The sequence below is a fragment of the Myxocyprinus asiaticus genome, chromosome 3 (assembly GCF_019703515.2).
Source record: "Myxocyprinus asiaticus isolate MX2 ecotype Aquarium Trade chromosome 3, UBuf_Myxa_2, whole genome shotgun sequence".
Taxonomy (NCBI): domain Eukaryota; kingdom Metazoa; phylum Chordata; class Actinopteri; order Cypriniformes; family Catostomidae; genus Myxocyprinus; species Myxocyprinus asiaticus.
Genome location: NC_059346.1, coordinates 15,381,662 through 15,399,779, shown reverse-complemented (window position 1 = coordinate 15,399,779; position 18,118 = coordinate 15,381,662). Strand labels below are relative to the sequence as shown.

General features: G+C 41.0%; 1 protein-coding gene across 9 annotated transcripts in view; it reads left to right on the top strand.

Moving 5' to 3' along the window:
* LOC127420353 (WSC domain-containing protein 2-like) overlaps positions 1-18,118 on the top strand; it is a 139,656-nt gene that overhangs the window by 77,773 nt on the left and 43,765 nt on the right. For 8 of the 9 annotated variants that reach the window (XM_051662605.1, XM_051662615.1, XM_051662596.1 and 5 more), the window contains 3 exons: positions 4,258-5,144; positions 16,273-16,311; positions 17,644-17,758. In XM_051662605.1, coding sequence (XP_051518565.1) covers positions 4,742-5,144; positions 16,273-16,311; positions 17,644-17,758 — 557 coding nt within the window. In that variant the 5' untranslated portion in view covers positions 4,258-4,741. The remainder of the gene's footprint in view (positions 1-4,257; positions 5,145-16,272; positions 16,312-17,643; positions 17,759-18,118) is intronic. The other variant, XM_051662643.1, reaches the window with a different exon arrangement.

Here is an 18,118-nt window from a genome sequence, read left to right as displayed (position 1 = left end):
TCAGCACGTAACTTGTTTCACAGGTTTTGTGCTAAAGACATGAACGATAACTCAAATCATGCAGCTTACTAAGGTGTGCTATTACTTTTTTAAGCAATAGTAGTTACGCCTGGCAGATGATAACATGAGAAAAAATTATCTTACATTGACATATTGAAGGAGGGATCCAAGCCATATCTAGGGACCAGAATGCTGTTGTGACTTGAGGATGGACTCTTTTGACTTGGGCCAGTAAGCAACCACCTAGCAACCACCCTAGCAACCGTATCGCAACAGACAAAAAAACATTCAGAACACCTTAGCAACCACATACTATAGCAATGGCCTGGCAACCACCCTGAACACCCTAGCATTGAGTTTTGCAAGCACCACTCACATTTTATTCAGATAATGTATCTCTGGTACCGTCTTCTTCCTAAGACGGCTGAGGAAGTTTGGAATGAACCACCACATCCTGACACGGTTCTACACCAGCACAGTAGAGAGCATCCTGACTGGTTGCATCTCCGCCTGGTATGGCAACAGCACCGCCCACAACCACAAAGCCCTGCAAAGGGTGGTGCGAACTGCCAGTCACATCATCGGAGGTGAGCTTTCCTCCCTCCAGGACATATATTCCAGGCGGTGTGTGAAAAAAGCTCGGAGGATCATCAGAGACTCCAGCCACCCGAGCCATGGGCTGCTCTCACTGCTACTATCAGGCAGGCGGTCAGGACCCGCACCAGCCGACTTCATGACAGATTCTTCCCCCAAGCAATCAGACTTTTGAACTCTTGATCTCTCACGATCAATATATATCAGCACTGCACTTTATTAATCTTATTATCTCACACTGGACTGTCATAATTATATCTCTCTTAACAACACACTGGCAACTGACTATCAACCGACAGCCTGAATGTCAATACAGTACAATACAACCTACTGTACATTTTATATATACTATATATCGTATTTTTTTTTATTGTATAAAGTGTATTCTGTATTGTGTGTATTGTGTAATGTACATTGTATGTTATTATTTGTATATTGTGTTGTGTGTAATTATGTGTATATTAGATTTTAAATAGTGTTGTGTAAATGTGATGTTTATTGTAGATTGGTATATGTCTTATCACTGTCACGACTGCTATGTTGCTCGGAACTGCACCCAAGAATTTCACACACTATTGCACTTGTGTATATGGTTGTGTGACAGTAAAAGTGATTTGATTTGATTTTTGATTTGATTAATGTCCAAATCTATTTAAGAATAGAATAATAGTTTAAAAGTCAACGGGATCTGTCTTTTTCAGTATATCTGTTGCGTAAATGCGTACAGGCCCTTGTTGGCACAGTCCTGCTTTTTGAGCACTCAATAGTGTGTCTCTCTGTTTGATGTTTTGTGTGTTCATAAGTAAAGCTGTGGCAGTGTGATACTGAATTGTAGCTTTACACTAGAGATCAACGAATATTGATGTTTTACATCCACCACTAATTATTCTATGCTCTTATGTAAGTGTCCAATAACCCATACACAGAACCAATATTTATTAAAAAAAGAAATGTTGACACATTAATAACCAAATAGTAGTGCTGTCAATTAACATTTTTAATCACGATTAATCACATAATTTTTCATAGTTAATCTCGATTAATCGCAGATTTTGAAAGTGCCAGAATTTTAGTCTATATATACTTATTGTCCTGTCAAAATGCACTTATTTCCTTCTTAGGAAAGAAAACATCACCACATGTAACAATAATGCTTTATGAACATTTTCCAAACAAAGACTTCCACAGTATAAGGATAGAAATGCACTAAAAATCCCCAATTCAAGTAACATTAAATGATTAGCTAAGTCTAAAGGCCTTGATATACTTCTGGAGAAGTTCTTCTTCCTTCAGCGGTAAAAAGAAGTTCTAAACAGCCGAGCAACAGTATACTTTTTGCGAAAATTCAGACATCCGCCACAGTGCTGTGGGAGGCATTTATAAGTACATTTAAATATGAAGACGCTACATGTAAAACCTTAAAAATGTGTTATCAGTGACTTTATGCCTCATTCTATGAGTAGAATTCACATGAGTTAAAAAAAAAGTTGTTTTAACCATTCTATGATAATTTAAAGTAATATATGCAGTAGAAAATGTAAAATTTTTCTTTGGGTTGTTTGTATTTTGAATTCATGATGCTAATGCACAAGTAAGTCGCTTTGGATAAAAGCATCTGCCAAATGCCTAAATGTAAATGTTATCTCGTGGCTCGCTGTGCATGACACCGCGGAGACTCACAGCATGTGGAGACTCATGCTACTCTCCACGATCTATGCACAACTTACCACGCACCCCATTGAGAGCGAGAACCACTAATCATGACCACGAGGAGGTTAACCCATGTGACTCTACCCTCCCTAGCAATCGGGCCAATTTGGTTGCTTAGGAGACCTGGCTTGAGTCACTCAGCACACCCTGGATTCGAACTTGCGACTCCAGGGGTGGTAGTCAGCGTCAATACTCGCTGGGCTACCCAGGCCCCCGTTTATTCTTCTTCTTTGGGTTTAATGGAGGGTTGGTGTCATAAGCACAAACCGCCACCTACTGTACATTGTGTATCCATCATGGTGACGCTCTATCACATGCTGTGTATTATGTAGTGTATGCTTTCCCTGCGATGTGTGATCTGAGCTGCTGCGTGTTCAGCTCCCATGCCCGGACCACCTCATCCAAGGTGTTTATCAGTTCTGTGTGTGCAATTAATTGTTATGTATCTTCCACTATTTAATTAGAATTTCACATTATTATATCCTTCGATCAAGTCCAGTTTTTTCCAGAAATGTTCTAGTCAATTTCCCAACAACCACCATAACGAATCCATATCTCCCTCCTTTCCTTTCTACCGAATACTGTTCACATTTTAACACGAGATGGTCCACAGTTTCTATTTGCTGCATTCACACCTGCCTGTATCATTTTTTCCTATTATTGCCATAGATGCCTTAAGTCCCGTATGTTCATATCTTAGTCTTTATAATGTCACCTCATCTCTTCTATTCCATCCTATATTATATTTATTTGCATACTGTTGGCTGATTATTATAGTAATGTCTTCCTAATTTATCATCATCCCATTCCCTCTGCCACTCATTTAATACTGCATTTCTGATTTAGATTCCCCTCTACCTAATGCCACCTCTATATCTATTATATTACTCCTTAGTGCCTTTTTTGCTACCATATCCACAACCTCATTACCCTCTATTCCATTATGTGCTGGTACCCAACAGAATCTTATATTAATTCTCATATTATCTAGTGACTGTAATACCATATAAATATCCAATAATATGTCCTCTCTACCTGACTGGTGCCTGCAAAGACTACTGAGAGCTGATAGAGAATCTGAGCATATGATAACCCTATCTGGTTTAACCTGTTCCACCCAATGGAGACTTAAAGTAATGCAACCAACTCAACTGCATATACTGATAAATTATTTGACAATCTTTTGTTGACATGGATTTTAAATTCTGGGATGTATATTCCAATTCCAGTTACTGCACTGTCTGGTGCTTTAGATCCATCTGTATTTATCTGTATAAAAGGGAAATCATTACACCTTGAATAATTCTATACATAATTATTGCAATTACCCTCATATATTTCTTTGTCTTTAACCAGATTTAAGTCAACCTTACCCATTGACCAGTGTTTATGCTGGTTTATGCTTTATTAACGTTAAATCAGTTAATCGCGATTAAGAGAAATTAACGGCTTAAACTTTTTTAATTAATCGCATGCGTTAACGCATTAACTTTGACAGCTCTACCAAATAGACATTACTACAACAACAAACATAATATGCGTTATAGATATTATAATAAGAATAAATACATGTATAAATATGATTTATGACATTATATTATGAAGAAAAAACAGATCTAAATCATCGCTAATTAATAAAAAATACAAAAAAATTGGACTATATCTAACCGATAAGCTGAAAATGCTATGCTTTTCTCACTAGAGAATGAATGACTGTTACATCAAAAGTAATTAATGCAAACAATACTTTACAGGGGTTACGTGTAAACACAATTTTTTCCTGTTCAATGAGTGGTGTAATGGTATTGTTTGGCACTATTCTTTAGGGACTCAACTAATGGTAGCATTTATCTGTAGACCTGATATTAAATAAAAAACAAAAAACAAAAAAACGATTAAGTAGAAAAGTCACCTGTATTTATTCCTTGTTCATTATCATTTTGTGTTTTTCAGGCTGAGATTAGGGGCCGAGTCAGGAGTGAATCAGCGTGGGTTTGATTGACAGACGGCTCGGTGGGAAACAAGGCCTCGGGAGAGCGAGAGTCCGATAAGAGGAGTGAAAGCGTCACAACAGCAATATCATCTTTCAGTCCTCATTACCACTTGTCTTTCACAACATGGCCTCTACAGTGGCACCGTTCTCCTCTGACACTGCCTCTTTGGGGACATAGCAAGACACTAGATACTGGACACATGGACACATTTCTGTAGGCTGCTTCAAAAAGTGTCTTCAGACTTCAAGACATCAGTTTTAAGGTGTTCGTTATCAACTTTAAGGCAAACTGTCCTTTACAACTACCGTTTCTAAGAAAGGAAATCCTTTTGGGAGTTTCAAAAAGGCTGACAAGGTACAAGGAACATTTTGGGAAGTGGTTAACTCATTTTATATGTTTCTGTGTAACATCGAAGGCCAGTGCGTGTGGCTCGAGAGCCTGACATGGCCAGACCTCTGCTAAAGATCCACCGCTATTTCCGACGTAAACCGGTGCGCTTTTTCTCCTTCATCCTCCTCTACCTTACTGCTGGCAGCCTTGTTTTCCTCCACTCTGGCTTCTCCAGTGATACCTCCACCACTGGTGGTTCTGGGAGTGGCCGTGACCCACTTATATCTGAAGTGGGGGGCGGCACAGGTGGAGGGAGCTCTACCTCTGAAGGTTTGGGACTCTTACGGAGGGTGTTTAAAGAGACAAGGAGAGCCCCCCGGAGATTTGGACCACTGTGGATGAAGAAAAATGGGGCACAGGATGCACCGGAGTGGGTAGGACGAGGAGGAGATCATACCAGTAGCTGGAGCCATGGAGCCAAAGGAAGAACCACCAAAGAGATGAATGATGAGAGAGGTACAGTAGGAACACCCTTCCATAGTATAGAAGTTTTATGTGCTGTTTGCTTTTGAGCCCTCTCACAAGGGACTTAACCATCAAAATAAAACCTTTTGGTACCAGACAAAAAATTTTATTCTTATTGTCTGATTGTCTGAACCGGTTCTTTTGAATCTACAGCGCGAAACAAATAACACAACCAGTGTAATGCTGTTCCCGAACAAATTACTCTTAAGAGACTGTTCTTTTGACTCTTCAGCACAAAACACACAGCACGACCAGTGTAATGCTGTTCCCGAACGAATGACTCTTAAGAGATGGTTCTTTTGAATCTACAGCGCAAAACACACAGCATGACCAGTGTGGCCAGATTCCCAAACTAATAACTCTTATGAACTGGTTCTTTTGAATCCACAGTGTGCAACACACAACATGACTGGTGTGGTCAGATTCCCAAACGAATGACTCTTATGAGCCGATTCTTTTGAATCTATAACACGAAACACACAGCACGACCAGTGTGGTCAGATTCCCGAACGAATGACTCTTGTGAGCCGGTTCTTTTGAATCTACAACTTAAAACACACAGCACGATCAGTGTAATGCTGTTTCCAAACGAATAACTCTTGTGAGCTGGCTCATTTGAATCTATAGCATGAAACATACTGCATGACCAGTGTGGTCAGATTCCCGAACAAATGACTCCTTATGAACCGGTTCTTTTCAGTCTACAGCGTGAAACACACAGCACGACCAGTGTGGTCAGCTTCCTGAATGAATTACTCTTATGAGCCGGTTCTTTTGAATATACATAGTGAAACACACAGCATGACCAGTGTGGTCAGTTTCCTGAACAAATAACTCTTATGAACCGGTTCTTTTGAATCAACAGCATGCAACACACAACATACCAGTGTGGTCAAATTTCCGAACTAATAACTCTTATGAAGCGATTCTTTTGAATCTACAGCACAAAACACACAGCACGACCAGTGTAATGCTGTTCCAGAACAAATTACTTTTATAAGCCGATTCTTTTGAATCTTCAGCGTGACACATATTGTGTGTCCAGTGTGATCAGATTCCTGAACGAATAACTCTTAAGAACCGGTTCTTTTGAATCCACAGCGTGCAACACACAGCATGACCAGTATGGTCAGCTTCCTGAACGAATGACTCTTATAAGCCGATTCTTTTGAATCTACAGCGCAAAACACACATCACAACTAGTGTGGTCAGATTCCCGAACGAATAACTCTTATAAGTTAATTTGAATCTATAGCACGAAACACACAGCACGATCAGTGTGGTCAGATTCTCAAACAAATGACTCTTAAGAACCAGTCCTTTTTAATCTACAGTGTGACACACACAGCACCACATGTGTAATGCTGTTCCAGAACGAATGACTCTAATAAGCCAGTTCTTTTTTGTGAATCAAAAACATTTCAGTTGGAGCAGTTACTGAATTAATCTCACTGACCTGGAAGTTATGAATTCCGTCATGTTCAGTTCATAATAAAATTAAGAATCGTTAATGGAACTGTTCAGGACTCAGAATCATTAAGAGGAACCAGAGTCATTAACTTCCCTACGATTTCCATCCCTACTACCAAAGCTGTAAAGGAAAGTCCTACAGCAAAACGTAACTTAAACTGAAGTCTTTTTGTATAAGCTGGTTAACTAAGGAAGTCTTGCTGGTTAAGCTATTTAAGTTATTTAAGTAGCCTGGCAGGGACACCGGGGTAGGGTTGCACCAGCTGTGCGTAAGTTCTCACGTAAGTTGGGACGTAAAGTTCACACTAAGGGCTTAGTAACTACTAGTTAGTTTGTAACTAAGTCAGTGCTTAATTTGGTTGCACCACCTGTTCTTAAGAAAAGACTTAACTAGTAGGTCGTAAGCTTTCCGTAAAGTAATGCGTAGTTGCATAATATGAGGTTTACCTGTATTTATCCAATAAGCAGAAATTTGTACACAGAAGTGTTAAAAGCCGCGAACTTCAATTTGATCTTGTTACGGTTGATGTTCAAACCTTGTTTGCTCACGTAACTGTCAGCTGTAATAAATTATATCACCATTAAAATACGATACATTTGATCAATTGTATATTTGCCCTGTGTAAATAACAACATATAGGAACTGTATCTAAAATAAATAAGGGGTGATAAATAAATACTAATACAACAGGCTGGAAAAATAGACATTTATTCATTTTAATATCCAATATACACTATATGGCCAAAAATTTGTGGACACCATTTGTGCTTGATGAACATTTGATTTCAAAACCTTAGGTATCAATTTCCCATTTTGCTGTAATAACAGCTTCCACTCTTTTGGGAAGGCTTTCCACTATACTGTATGTAGTAACATGGCTGCAGGGATTTTTAATGAGGCAACGCTCAAATATTTAGTAGTGCGTAAATTGTGACTTAGTGCCCATTTACACCACATCTAGGCTAAGTTGTAACTAGCAATCAGTGTTGGGTAAATTACTTAAAATAGTAATCCACTACAAATTAATAATTATTTCTCTAAAATTGTAATCAGATTACTTTACTTTTCCAATGAAGTAATTAGTAATCACTTTTTAATTGTTTTACTTTTAAGTTACTTTCTTACACATTTTTCCGTTCAACAAATTCAAAATAATATCTAAATTTCTTTCTTGTTCATTGTTACACACAAGACACACTCAGCACCTCACATTTCTCCTTCACAGTAAATCGTAAGCATAGCCCTATAATGTAATTAAATTAATTGAAAGTCAGTAACTGTAATCTGATTACAAGAATTTAAAATGTAATATATTACACTAAAGTAATTAGAGTTACAAATTACTTTGTAATTGGATTACACCTAACACTATTGTCTGGTCTTTTCAGTAGGGTATACACAGTAGGTTTTCCTTATCTAACAGAACACCTTACACTTTCTAACACATACGACACATGGTTTCATGTGTTTAAAAAGACATGATTAATGTTTCACTTTGGTTATAACGCAAACCATGAAGCACAGTTCTCCTTTTCATAATAGCAACCTCAGACACTCTCCCTTAAAAAAATCACTGTTTATGATACAGAAAGACATTGTTTTAACAGGCTTGATTGGCTCTTCAAAGTCAGAAGAGAAAGATACATCGGTCAGTTGTCACAGACAGACATGAGATGGATGAAGCTTAGTGCAGTATGGCAATCTATCTGGGTATCTACAGCTTTAAGCTGGAGGAATGTAGTGTCTTTGCTGATTGCTGAAGTAAATAATGAATGTGTTTTTTCTAAGGTTTGTAGAGTGGCACATTTGAGAGCTGTTGTTTGTTGCATAGCCTGCGGTAGTTACTTTATAGCTGTTAAATATCTTGTTCCTTAGCAGTAGGCACAACAAATTTTATCTTAAGAATTTCCCCTTTTTTTCAAAATGAATGGAATATACAGAATTTAATTGAGTGTGAATGAAAATGTAGAAAGCGTGACTCATTTAAGAGATGTTTAACATTCTCTCATCCACTGCCATGAGTTAGTCATGTGCAGCTGAAAAAATCTGACCTCGAGCTTTCTCAAGTACTTAATTTTCCTGTCTACATTAAGGTAAAATCAGTTCATGAATCTTTGACATAAAAGCTTCTTCTGTGAGGTGATATATTTAAACATGGATGATGTGACCTGCATCATATTTGGTCCTCTAGGAAAGTGTTTGAGGGTGTTTGCTGAAGGACTTAAATGATAAATCTGAACTATGGCAGTTAATATATGTGTATGCATCGTTTTTGTATTTTAATGCTGTTATCTATATGCATTCATTCATAGTTTGGATTTTATGTCTTATTTGACATCCAGAATCACCGTAAAATGAAAAATCCAGGACAAAGTATATCTTCCCTAATTCATAGTCTATGCATTTGCTTTATTGTACACTCATAAAGGCATAGTTCACCCAAAAATGAGAAGTCTGTCATCATTATTCTCCCTCATGTTGTTCCAAACCTGTTTGATTTTTCTTATGGCCTGAATGATTTACTTCTATGGAACACAAAATTTGAAAAAATTAAAATAAAAAGCACAACCAGAGCATTAATAAAAATTTCTCATTTTTGTTCCACAAAAGAAAGAAAGTCATAGGGGTTTGGAACAACATGAGGGTGAGTAAATTTTGTGAACTATTTTTTAATCTATAAGACTTCTTTATGTAGTTTATATTCAATATTCTTTGACTTAAGAGGTTGCATTTCATAGCAATGAAAGTGCAAATTTCTTCTATCTGAGTGAACTTTAAGCTACAAGACACGACTGAACAGATCTGTCAAAGTTTTAGCCCTTTACAATGTAAACATTTGCTCTCTTTGTGTTAGATGATCTAGATATAGAATGCACTCATCATTGGTTCCTTATGCCCTTTGTAGTTCACCCAAAAAATAGGCTAGAGAAAGCCAATTATTGAACTGTGTAAGTCTCGGGTCATTACAGTGATCCTTAATAAGGTTTAAGGATTTTAAACAGATTGTCAAGTGTAACACTATGGGCCCCTATTAAAACACTTCATGTTAGATAATCAAATATGCCATGACTTTCACAATCAATCTCTGCAAAGAGAAGGATGCTGTATAATAATTGTGGAGATTTTATCTTTATAATTGCAGCAAAGGCATGCATTGAACCTCAAAAGAAGTCAAGGACAGGAAGACAAGCTCAGCCCGACAACATCCTTCTCTGTAATTTCTAATTTCTGCAATACCAGCACCAGATGGGGTGAAAATAAGTAAAAGAAGTGCAAATGTTGTCTTGCACCCATCTTTTTTTATTTTTTTGGATTTTCTCCCCTTTTCTCCCCAATTTGGCATGCCTAATTCCTAATGCGCTCTAGGTCCTCGAGCTCACCAAAATAGCTCTTTTCTCCCCAAAAAGAGTGGAATTTGTTAACTGATTGGGAGCCATGAGTGTCTGCATCGGGGGGTGTCCCTCCCAAGGGGAAGAAACTGCGGAGACCACACCCAGCCCAAAGGGGGGGGGGGGGGGTATTTTGAGTGGACTCCGAGCAGCTGACTCCAAGGGCTCAAAGGGAGCTCCCTGTAGACCCCGAAGAACTATGGAGAGGTCCCATGAGGGGACGAGGCGCGGTCTGGAGGGATTCAACCTCCTAGCGCCTCTCAGGAACCTGATGATCAAGTCGTGCTTCCCCAAATACTTACCATCTACTGCATCATGATGTGCCAAAATAGCGGCTACATACACCTTCAGGGTGGAGGGGGACAGCCACCCCTCCAGCATCTCCTGCAGGAAGGAAAACACTGATCCGACTGCGCATCTCTGGGAGTCTTCGCGTCGGGAAGAACACCACTTAGCAAACAGATGCCACTTCAAGGCATACTGGTGCCTCATAGAGGGAGCCCTAGCCTGAGTGATCATGTCTGCCACTGTGGGTGGTAGGCCACTTAGGTCTTCCGCGTCCCGTCCAGGGGCCAGACATGGAGATTGTCATGAGGAGCGTGTGATCTGAGAACCACGTCTGGGTGGGCCAGTAGGGTGCTACTAGGATGATCTGCACAGGGTCTGTGCAAGTAGGCTCACTGGAGGCAACGCGTATTTGCATAGTCCAGGGGGCCAGCTGTGTGCCAGCGCATCTATACCGAGGGGTGCCTCGGTCAGGGCGTACCAAAGCAGGCAGTGGGAGGAATCCTGGGAAGCAAACATGTCTACCTGTGCTCGACCGAATCGACTCCAAATCAGTTGGACCACCTGAGGGTGAAGTCTCCACTCTCCCCTGAGGGTAACCTGACATGACAGTGCGTCCGTTGTGGTGTTGAGGTCGCCCGGGATGTGAGTGGCTTGTTGCGACTTGAGGTGCTGCTGACTCCAGAGGAGGAGACAGCGGGCGAGTTGTGACATGCAATGGGAGCGTAGACCGCCTTGGTGGTTGATGTACGCTACCGATGCTGTGTTGTCCGTCCGGACCAACACGTGCTTTCACTGGATCAACGGCCGGAACCTCCACAGGGCGAGCAGTACTGTCAACAACTCTAGGCAGTTGATGTGGCAACGCAGCCGCGGGCCAGTCCAGGAGCCGGCGGCTGTGTGCCCGTTGCATACGGCACCCCAGCCCATCTTGGAAGCATCTGTTGTAACCACGACACACCTGGAGACCTGCTTTAGGGGAACCCCCGCCCGTAAACGAGGCCACGTGATGTGTCCCACGGCACCATGCCCTTAAGATTGGCCGAGGATGGGGGAGAAGGAGTCTCGTCCCCATAGTCCACCGGACCCAACCCCGTGACGTGTTTGTGCCACAGCTGGGCGCACAGGTTCAGGGGGACTGCCGCTGGGGCGCCATACCTGCAAAGATGGGACGGTGGATGGTGGTCATGATGACGGCCGTGCACACTGACCATGTGACCCAGGGAACAAGAAAACCGCTCTTTTGTTGAATTTGTGGGTACCGCAGCCTCTTGGACATGCGGCGAAATTAAATGAAAACAAAACAAAAGATTCTCCTCCCGGCCCTCCACCGGGGGATGGAGTGGTCTGCTCACCAGCTCCGGAGAAGCAGGTCTCCTTGCCCTTGGGTCGCCCGTCTCAGGGACGCTTCGAAGCCTTCCTCGGGTTCTTGGCGGCCGGCCGTGAGACGGGTGGCGTCTGCTTCCTGTGCTGGTCTCCACGCTGGGGCCAGGTCATGGGGGCGGGCTGTGGCGGAGCCAGTGTTGTAGTTGCAGGAGGACGCCCTTGGTGACGAGCAGACGGGGTGTGGGGTCTTGAGGAGCTCCGGGGCAGGATGTGCTGTATGGCCTCCATCTGCTGCTTCACCGCTGAGAACTGCTGGGCAAAGTCCTCGACGGTTTCGCCGAATAGGCCAACCTGGGAGATGGGGGCATCAAGGAACCGTGCCTTGTCAGCCTTGCGCATCTCAGCCATGTTGAGCCAAAGATGGCGCTCCTGGACCACCAGGGTGTACATCGCCTGCCCAAGAGACCGCGCCATGACCTTCGTCGCCCGGAGAGCGAGGTTGGTTGCCGAGCGCAGTTCCTGCATCAATCCCGGGTCAGAACTACCCTCGTGCAGTTCCTTTAGCGCATTGGCTTGGTGTACTTGCAGGAGAACCATGGCGTGCAGGGTGGAGGCGGCTTGTCCAGCGGCACCATAGGCTCTATCCATCAGGGACGACATAAACCTACAGGCCCTGGACGGGAGTTTCGGGCGCCCATGCCAGGTGGTGGCGCCCTGCGGACACAAGTGCACCGTGAGCACCTTATCCACCTGGGGGATCACCGAATACCCCCTGGTCGCTCCGCCATCATGGGTAGCGAGAGTGGGGGAGCTGAAAGACCGGGACTGTGCAGTAAAAGGTGCCTCCCACGATCTTGTCAGCTCCTCATGCACTTCCGGGAAGAAAGGAAAGGGGGCGGGGCGTGGCCGTGGGCGGCGCCCCGAGCCCAGGAACCAATCGTCGAGCAGCGAGGGTTCAGGGGAGAGTGGAGAGTTCCACTCTAGCCTGACGCTCGCGGCCACCCGGGAAAGCATGTACGTCATTTCCGCGTCGGCCTGGGACTGGACGACCACTCCCGAAGGAGGAAGCCCAGTCAAAGCCTCTGCGTCCGACTGGACGAGCCCGCTCTCTGATGCTGCGCTCGATATCTCGTCTTCTTCCCAGGCTCTGAAGGAGATGTCTAATTCGCCCTGAGACGAGCTGGCGATCTCGTCCAAGCACCCGACCGGAGCAAGCGAGCGTGCTGGGGAATGGGAGGTCCGTGGGGGGATACCCGGCGGAGGTGGTCCCATTGAGGTCCCCAAATTGCCCCCAGTGCTAACCGGCATGGCCTCATACCTGTAGGTAGAAGGACCGAGGCGGGAAGCCGCTGGGGTGGCTTGCTTTCTTACGAATGCAAGCCGCGACCGCAACGTTGCCATGGTCATGTTCTCGCAGTGAGGACAAGACCCATCCACGAACGATGTCTCCGCGTGGGCAGTGCCCAGACACATAAGACAATGATCGTGGCCGTCAGAAGCGGAGAGATATCGACCGCAACCAGGAATAACACACAGACGGAAAGACATCTTTAAAAAGACGTTCCGTGTGTGCTACTCTTTTTTTTTTTATATATACTCTTTTAGTTGTTTCTGCCGAAGCACCCAGGGGTGTTCTCTGCACTCCACAGGTGCAGAGGGGGAGAAGCCGCTGAAATGCGCCATAGAATCCAGCAGATGAGGTTCGCGGATGAATTCATCTTCAATGAATAGAACCGCTCGGCTCCGACGAGAAAATCTGAATGAGTGGTTGCATACCAGCTCCTTTTATACCCATATATCCGGGGGAGTGGCATGCAAATTCCACTCACCAATTCTCATTGGCCTTTTTTCAAAAAAGCAGAGGTGTTTGGGGCTCCCAAGAGTGACCCCTAGTGTCCCTACATCGACACAACGTTGAGTGAGTGACAGATAGGGAACACGTTTTTTTTTTTCAAACATGAAAATGTTTTGAATCTTAAAAGATCAAAACACATTGTTTTCCTCAGCTTCATTAATCCATGTGCAGTCCCTTTCTCCACACTGCCTCCTTCTGGACACAACTCAACTCCCGTGTTACACACAAACTGTTCATGCCCTTTCAAAAAAGTATACTGTGGCTATACTATGGTACAGGAATGGTATTATTTAGCAATATCATGGTACTTTTATATACTGTATATATTTAAGCAATATCACATGAGCAAGAGTGCGATATGGCCCTACATCAGCACTGCTGTGATTCGGCTGCATATACACTGGCCAAAAGTTTGGAATAATGTACATATTTTGCTGTTTTGGAAGGAAATTGGTACTTTAATTCACCAGAGTGGCATTTAACTGATCACAAAGTATAATCAGGACATTACTGATGTAAAAAACAGCACCATCATTATTTGAAAACATTTAATTTTTAAACTAATCTAGACAGGCCCCATTTCCAGCAGCCATCACTCCAACACCTTATTCTTGAGTAATTTAGTAAAGCTAAATTGCTCATTTGGAACTTGAAAATCACTTGCCATTTTTTCAAACACAGTTGAAAGCTATTTGATTCAGTAAATGAAGCTTAACATTGTCTTTGTGTTTGTTTTTGAGTTGCCAGAGTATGCAATAGACTGGCATGTCTTAAGGTCAATATTAAGTAAAAAATGGCAAAAAAGAAACAGCTTTCTCTAGAAACTCGTCAGTCAATCATTATTTTGAGGAATGAAGGCTATACAATGCTTAAAATTGCCAAAAAACTGAAGATTTCATACAAAGGTGTACACTACAGTCTTTAAAGACAAAGGACAACTGGCTCTAACAAGAACAGAAAGAGGTGTGGAAGGCCAGATGTACAACTAAACAAGAGGATAAGTACGTCACAGTCTCTAGTTTGAGAAATAGATGCCTCACATGTCCTCAGCTGACAGCTTCATTGAATTCTAACCGCTCAACACCAGTTTCATGTACAACAGTAAAGAGAAGACTAAGGTGCAGGCCTTATGGGAAGAATTGCAAAGAAAAAGCCACTTTTGAAACAGAAAAACAAAAAGAAATGGTTAGAGTGGGCAAAGAAACACAGTGGACAACAGATAATTGGAAAAGAGTGTTATGGATCTTAACCCCATTGAGCTTTTGTGGGATCTGCTAGACTGTAAGGTGTGTGAGGAGTGCCCGACAAGACAGCCACATCTATGGCAAGTGCTACAGGAAGCGTGGAGTGAAATGTCACCTGAGTATCTGGACAAACTGACAGCTAGAATGCCAAGGATCTGCAAAGCTGTCATTGCTGCATGTGGAGGATTTTTTTTCCTTCTTTTTTTTTAATCCGCTTTTCTCCCCAAGTTGGAATGCCCAATTCCCACTACTTAGTAGGTCCTCGTGGTGGCGCAGTTACTCACCTCAGTCCGGGTGGCGGAGGACAAGTCTCAGTTGCCTCCGCTTCTAAGACCATCTTATCACGTGATTCGTGCACTACTCTCCGCGATCCACACACAACTTACCGCGTGCCCCATTGAAAGCAAGAATCACTAATCGCGACCACGAGGAGGTTACCCTATGTGACTCTACCCTCCCTAGCAGTCGGGCCAATTTGATTGCTTAGGAGACCTGGCTGGATTCAAACTTGCGACTCCAGGGGTTGTAGTCAGCATCAGTACTCACTGAGCTACCCAAGCCCCCTGTGGAGGATTTTTTTGATGAGAACTCTTTGAAGTAGTTTAAGTAGTGTAAGTAGTAGAATATATATATTTTTTTTCAGATTGTAATAGTAATTTTTCACGTTATTAATGTCCTGACTATACATTGTGATCAGTTGAATGCCACTTTGGTGAATAAAAGTAAAAAAAAACATTTCCATAAGAGCAAAATCTGTACATTATTCTAAACTTTGGGCAGCCAGTGTGAATATATATATTTATATATTTATATATATATATGTATGTATGTATGTATGTATGTATAAATAATCAAATGGTATTTTGACATGGTACTGAATAATTACTTTTATCATGGTACTACCATGATACTTTTTTGTCAGTGTAAATACACTTATTAATTGTATATAATAACAATAACAATAATAATAATAATAATTATTATTATTATTATTATTATTATTATTATTATTAATATTTGTAGTAGTAGTAGTTGTAGTATTTCAACATAACACTAATTAGCACTAAATTCAAAGTTAAACAAACAAATAATTAATTAAACAAAAGTAGAAGCACAACAACAGAAAAACACCTAAAAGATGCTTTCATATGATGATGATGATTATTATTAACAAGAACAACACTAATCTTAATTTATAGAGTACCTTTCATACTGGTGGCTCAAAGTGTTTTCCAAATAAATCAAAAGATGAATAAACAAACAATTAATGAAACAACAGTAGAAACAAAACAACAGAAAAATACCTAATGCTAAATTAAATAGATGTTTACAAATAAAAAATAAATAAAAAAGATACAAATCTTAACTACACAGTTCCAGAGTTTATCAACATAATGAAAGAGTTCATAAAAAGCTATCTAGTATTTTTTCTGTGAAACAATATTTTAGACAATGATATATTTTTATACTATAATCAAATGTAAACATGTAATATAAACCTCACTATAAGAACCCTTCACTGTTTCCCTCTTCATTATCTGTCATACAGTATATCCAGCACCAAATGTTCACACGGACACCTCACCATGTGAGTACAGCAAAGCATCACTATCTCTGTGTTCTTGCTGTGAGTGAGATTTTCATCCTAGCACTTAGCTTCTTCACAGACAGAATGCAATACAGTGTTGAGTGAATAGAGCTTGACTTGTAGATAAAGCAGATTACTGAGCTTGCCCTCTGTGCCTGCCAATGCAATTTCAACACAGCTTGTGATCCTGCTCGCTGCTTTTAAGACAATTGCAATTACCATAATGTTAGACTGGTTAGTGTGTATATATGACACTTTAACCCCACCCTTAAAATCCCCAGAATAATGTGGTCATATTAGGATTGTAGATTTTAATATGTAGATTGTAGGTTTTATAAGGTCTTGCTGAATGTCACAGATTGCAGTTGCATATGGGTTTCTCTGTAGAATAGCTAATGGATCCAGTCGTAATATCTGAAGTTCTAAAACCTGACACTTGCGGTGTTAGCAATTGCTTTATTTTTAAAGTTGATTTTTAAAGGAACGTTTCAGGTTCAATGCAATTTAAGCTCTGTCAACAGCATGTCATTTACTATCGAAAATAATTTCGACTTGTCCCTTAGTTTGTAGAAACAAGCAAAAATGTGTCTACACTAATGCACTTAAACTGAAAGTCTATGGGGCAAAGCATCGTGCAGTGAAAAACGTTTCAGAAGTAGGCTATAACCACCACAAGACAACTTGACAGTTCAAATAACAATTATTTTTGTAAGGAAGAATGAATAAAAGCTGTTTAACAAAATTCGAGCTGCACATTTATGCTTTTAAACCCTCCGGAATGCCTGGCCCCATAGACGTCCATTGTAAGTGTCCTACTGTAAACACAATTTTGCTTGTTTTTAAGAAACTGTGAGGTTGAGTCAAATTTTTGTCTGTTGTAACCAACGGCATTGCACATATGCTGTTGTAAGAGATTAAGTTGTTTTGAACCAGGAACATGCCTTAACAAGAGGACTTTTTAAGCTTTTTTATCATATTACATGATCTAATTATTTGTTTTGTCTATAAAAGTCTTTCAGTTACACAAATAATTTAAGCATAAATGAAATACCTTGATTAATGTTTAAGATGGAGTGTATATTAAAAATTCCCTCACTCAATGCAAAGCCAAGCAGATCCAGCTGTGATTTCACTGGTTGGCCTTTAGATGGTGCTGTGTTTCAAAATAAGAAATGACTAAATGTGCTAGTGCATCAAACTGATGAAGGTTATTTTAGAAACATCTCTTGAATCAGCAAGATTTAATTAAATTGAAATTAGCACTTGTATTCCATTTTCAAATTTCTTGCACTGGACTTGACATTGTTTCTCTTTATTTGTCTCTTTCTTTAGCAAAGTACATCGGGTGCTATGTTGATGACACACAGAAACGGGCTCTTAGAGGAGTGTCCTTCTTTGACTACAAAAAAATGACTGTCTTCCGTTGCCAGGACAACTGTGCTGAAAGGTCTGTTGAAACTTTTTATCTCAGTGTGCATGAATGCAACAAACACCCACTCAAGCTCTAATTTTATCATGCATTATGCACAAATACTCACAATGAGTCATACACATGTAAATGTTCTCACGCTGAGAGTAAATACCTCTAAACTGTCAAACATGACTAATTTAACAGTTTCTACGGTAATCTAATTCCCTGTGTTATGCTTGGTAATTTGACCCTTAATTAGCAGTAAAATATAGATTTGCTGTTTTCTCTGACATTATGTTATATATTACAAAGATTTTTATTTAACAGGCTCACCTATTTGTTTAAAATGTGCACTCAGACAAAAAAAAAAAAAACACTTAAAAAGACGCATTTAAA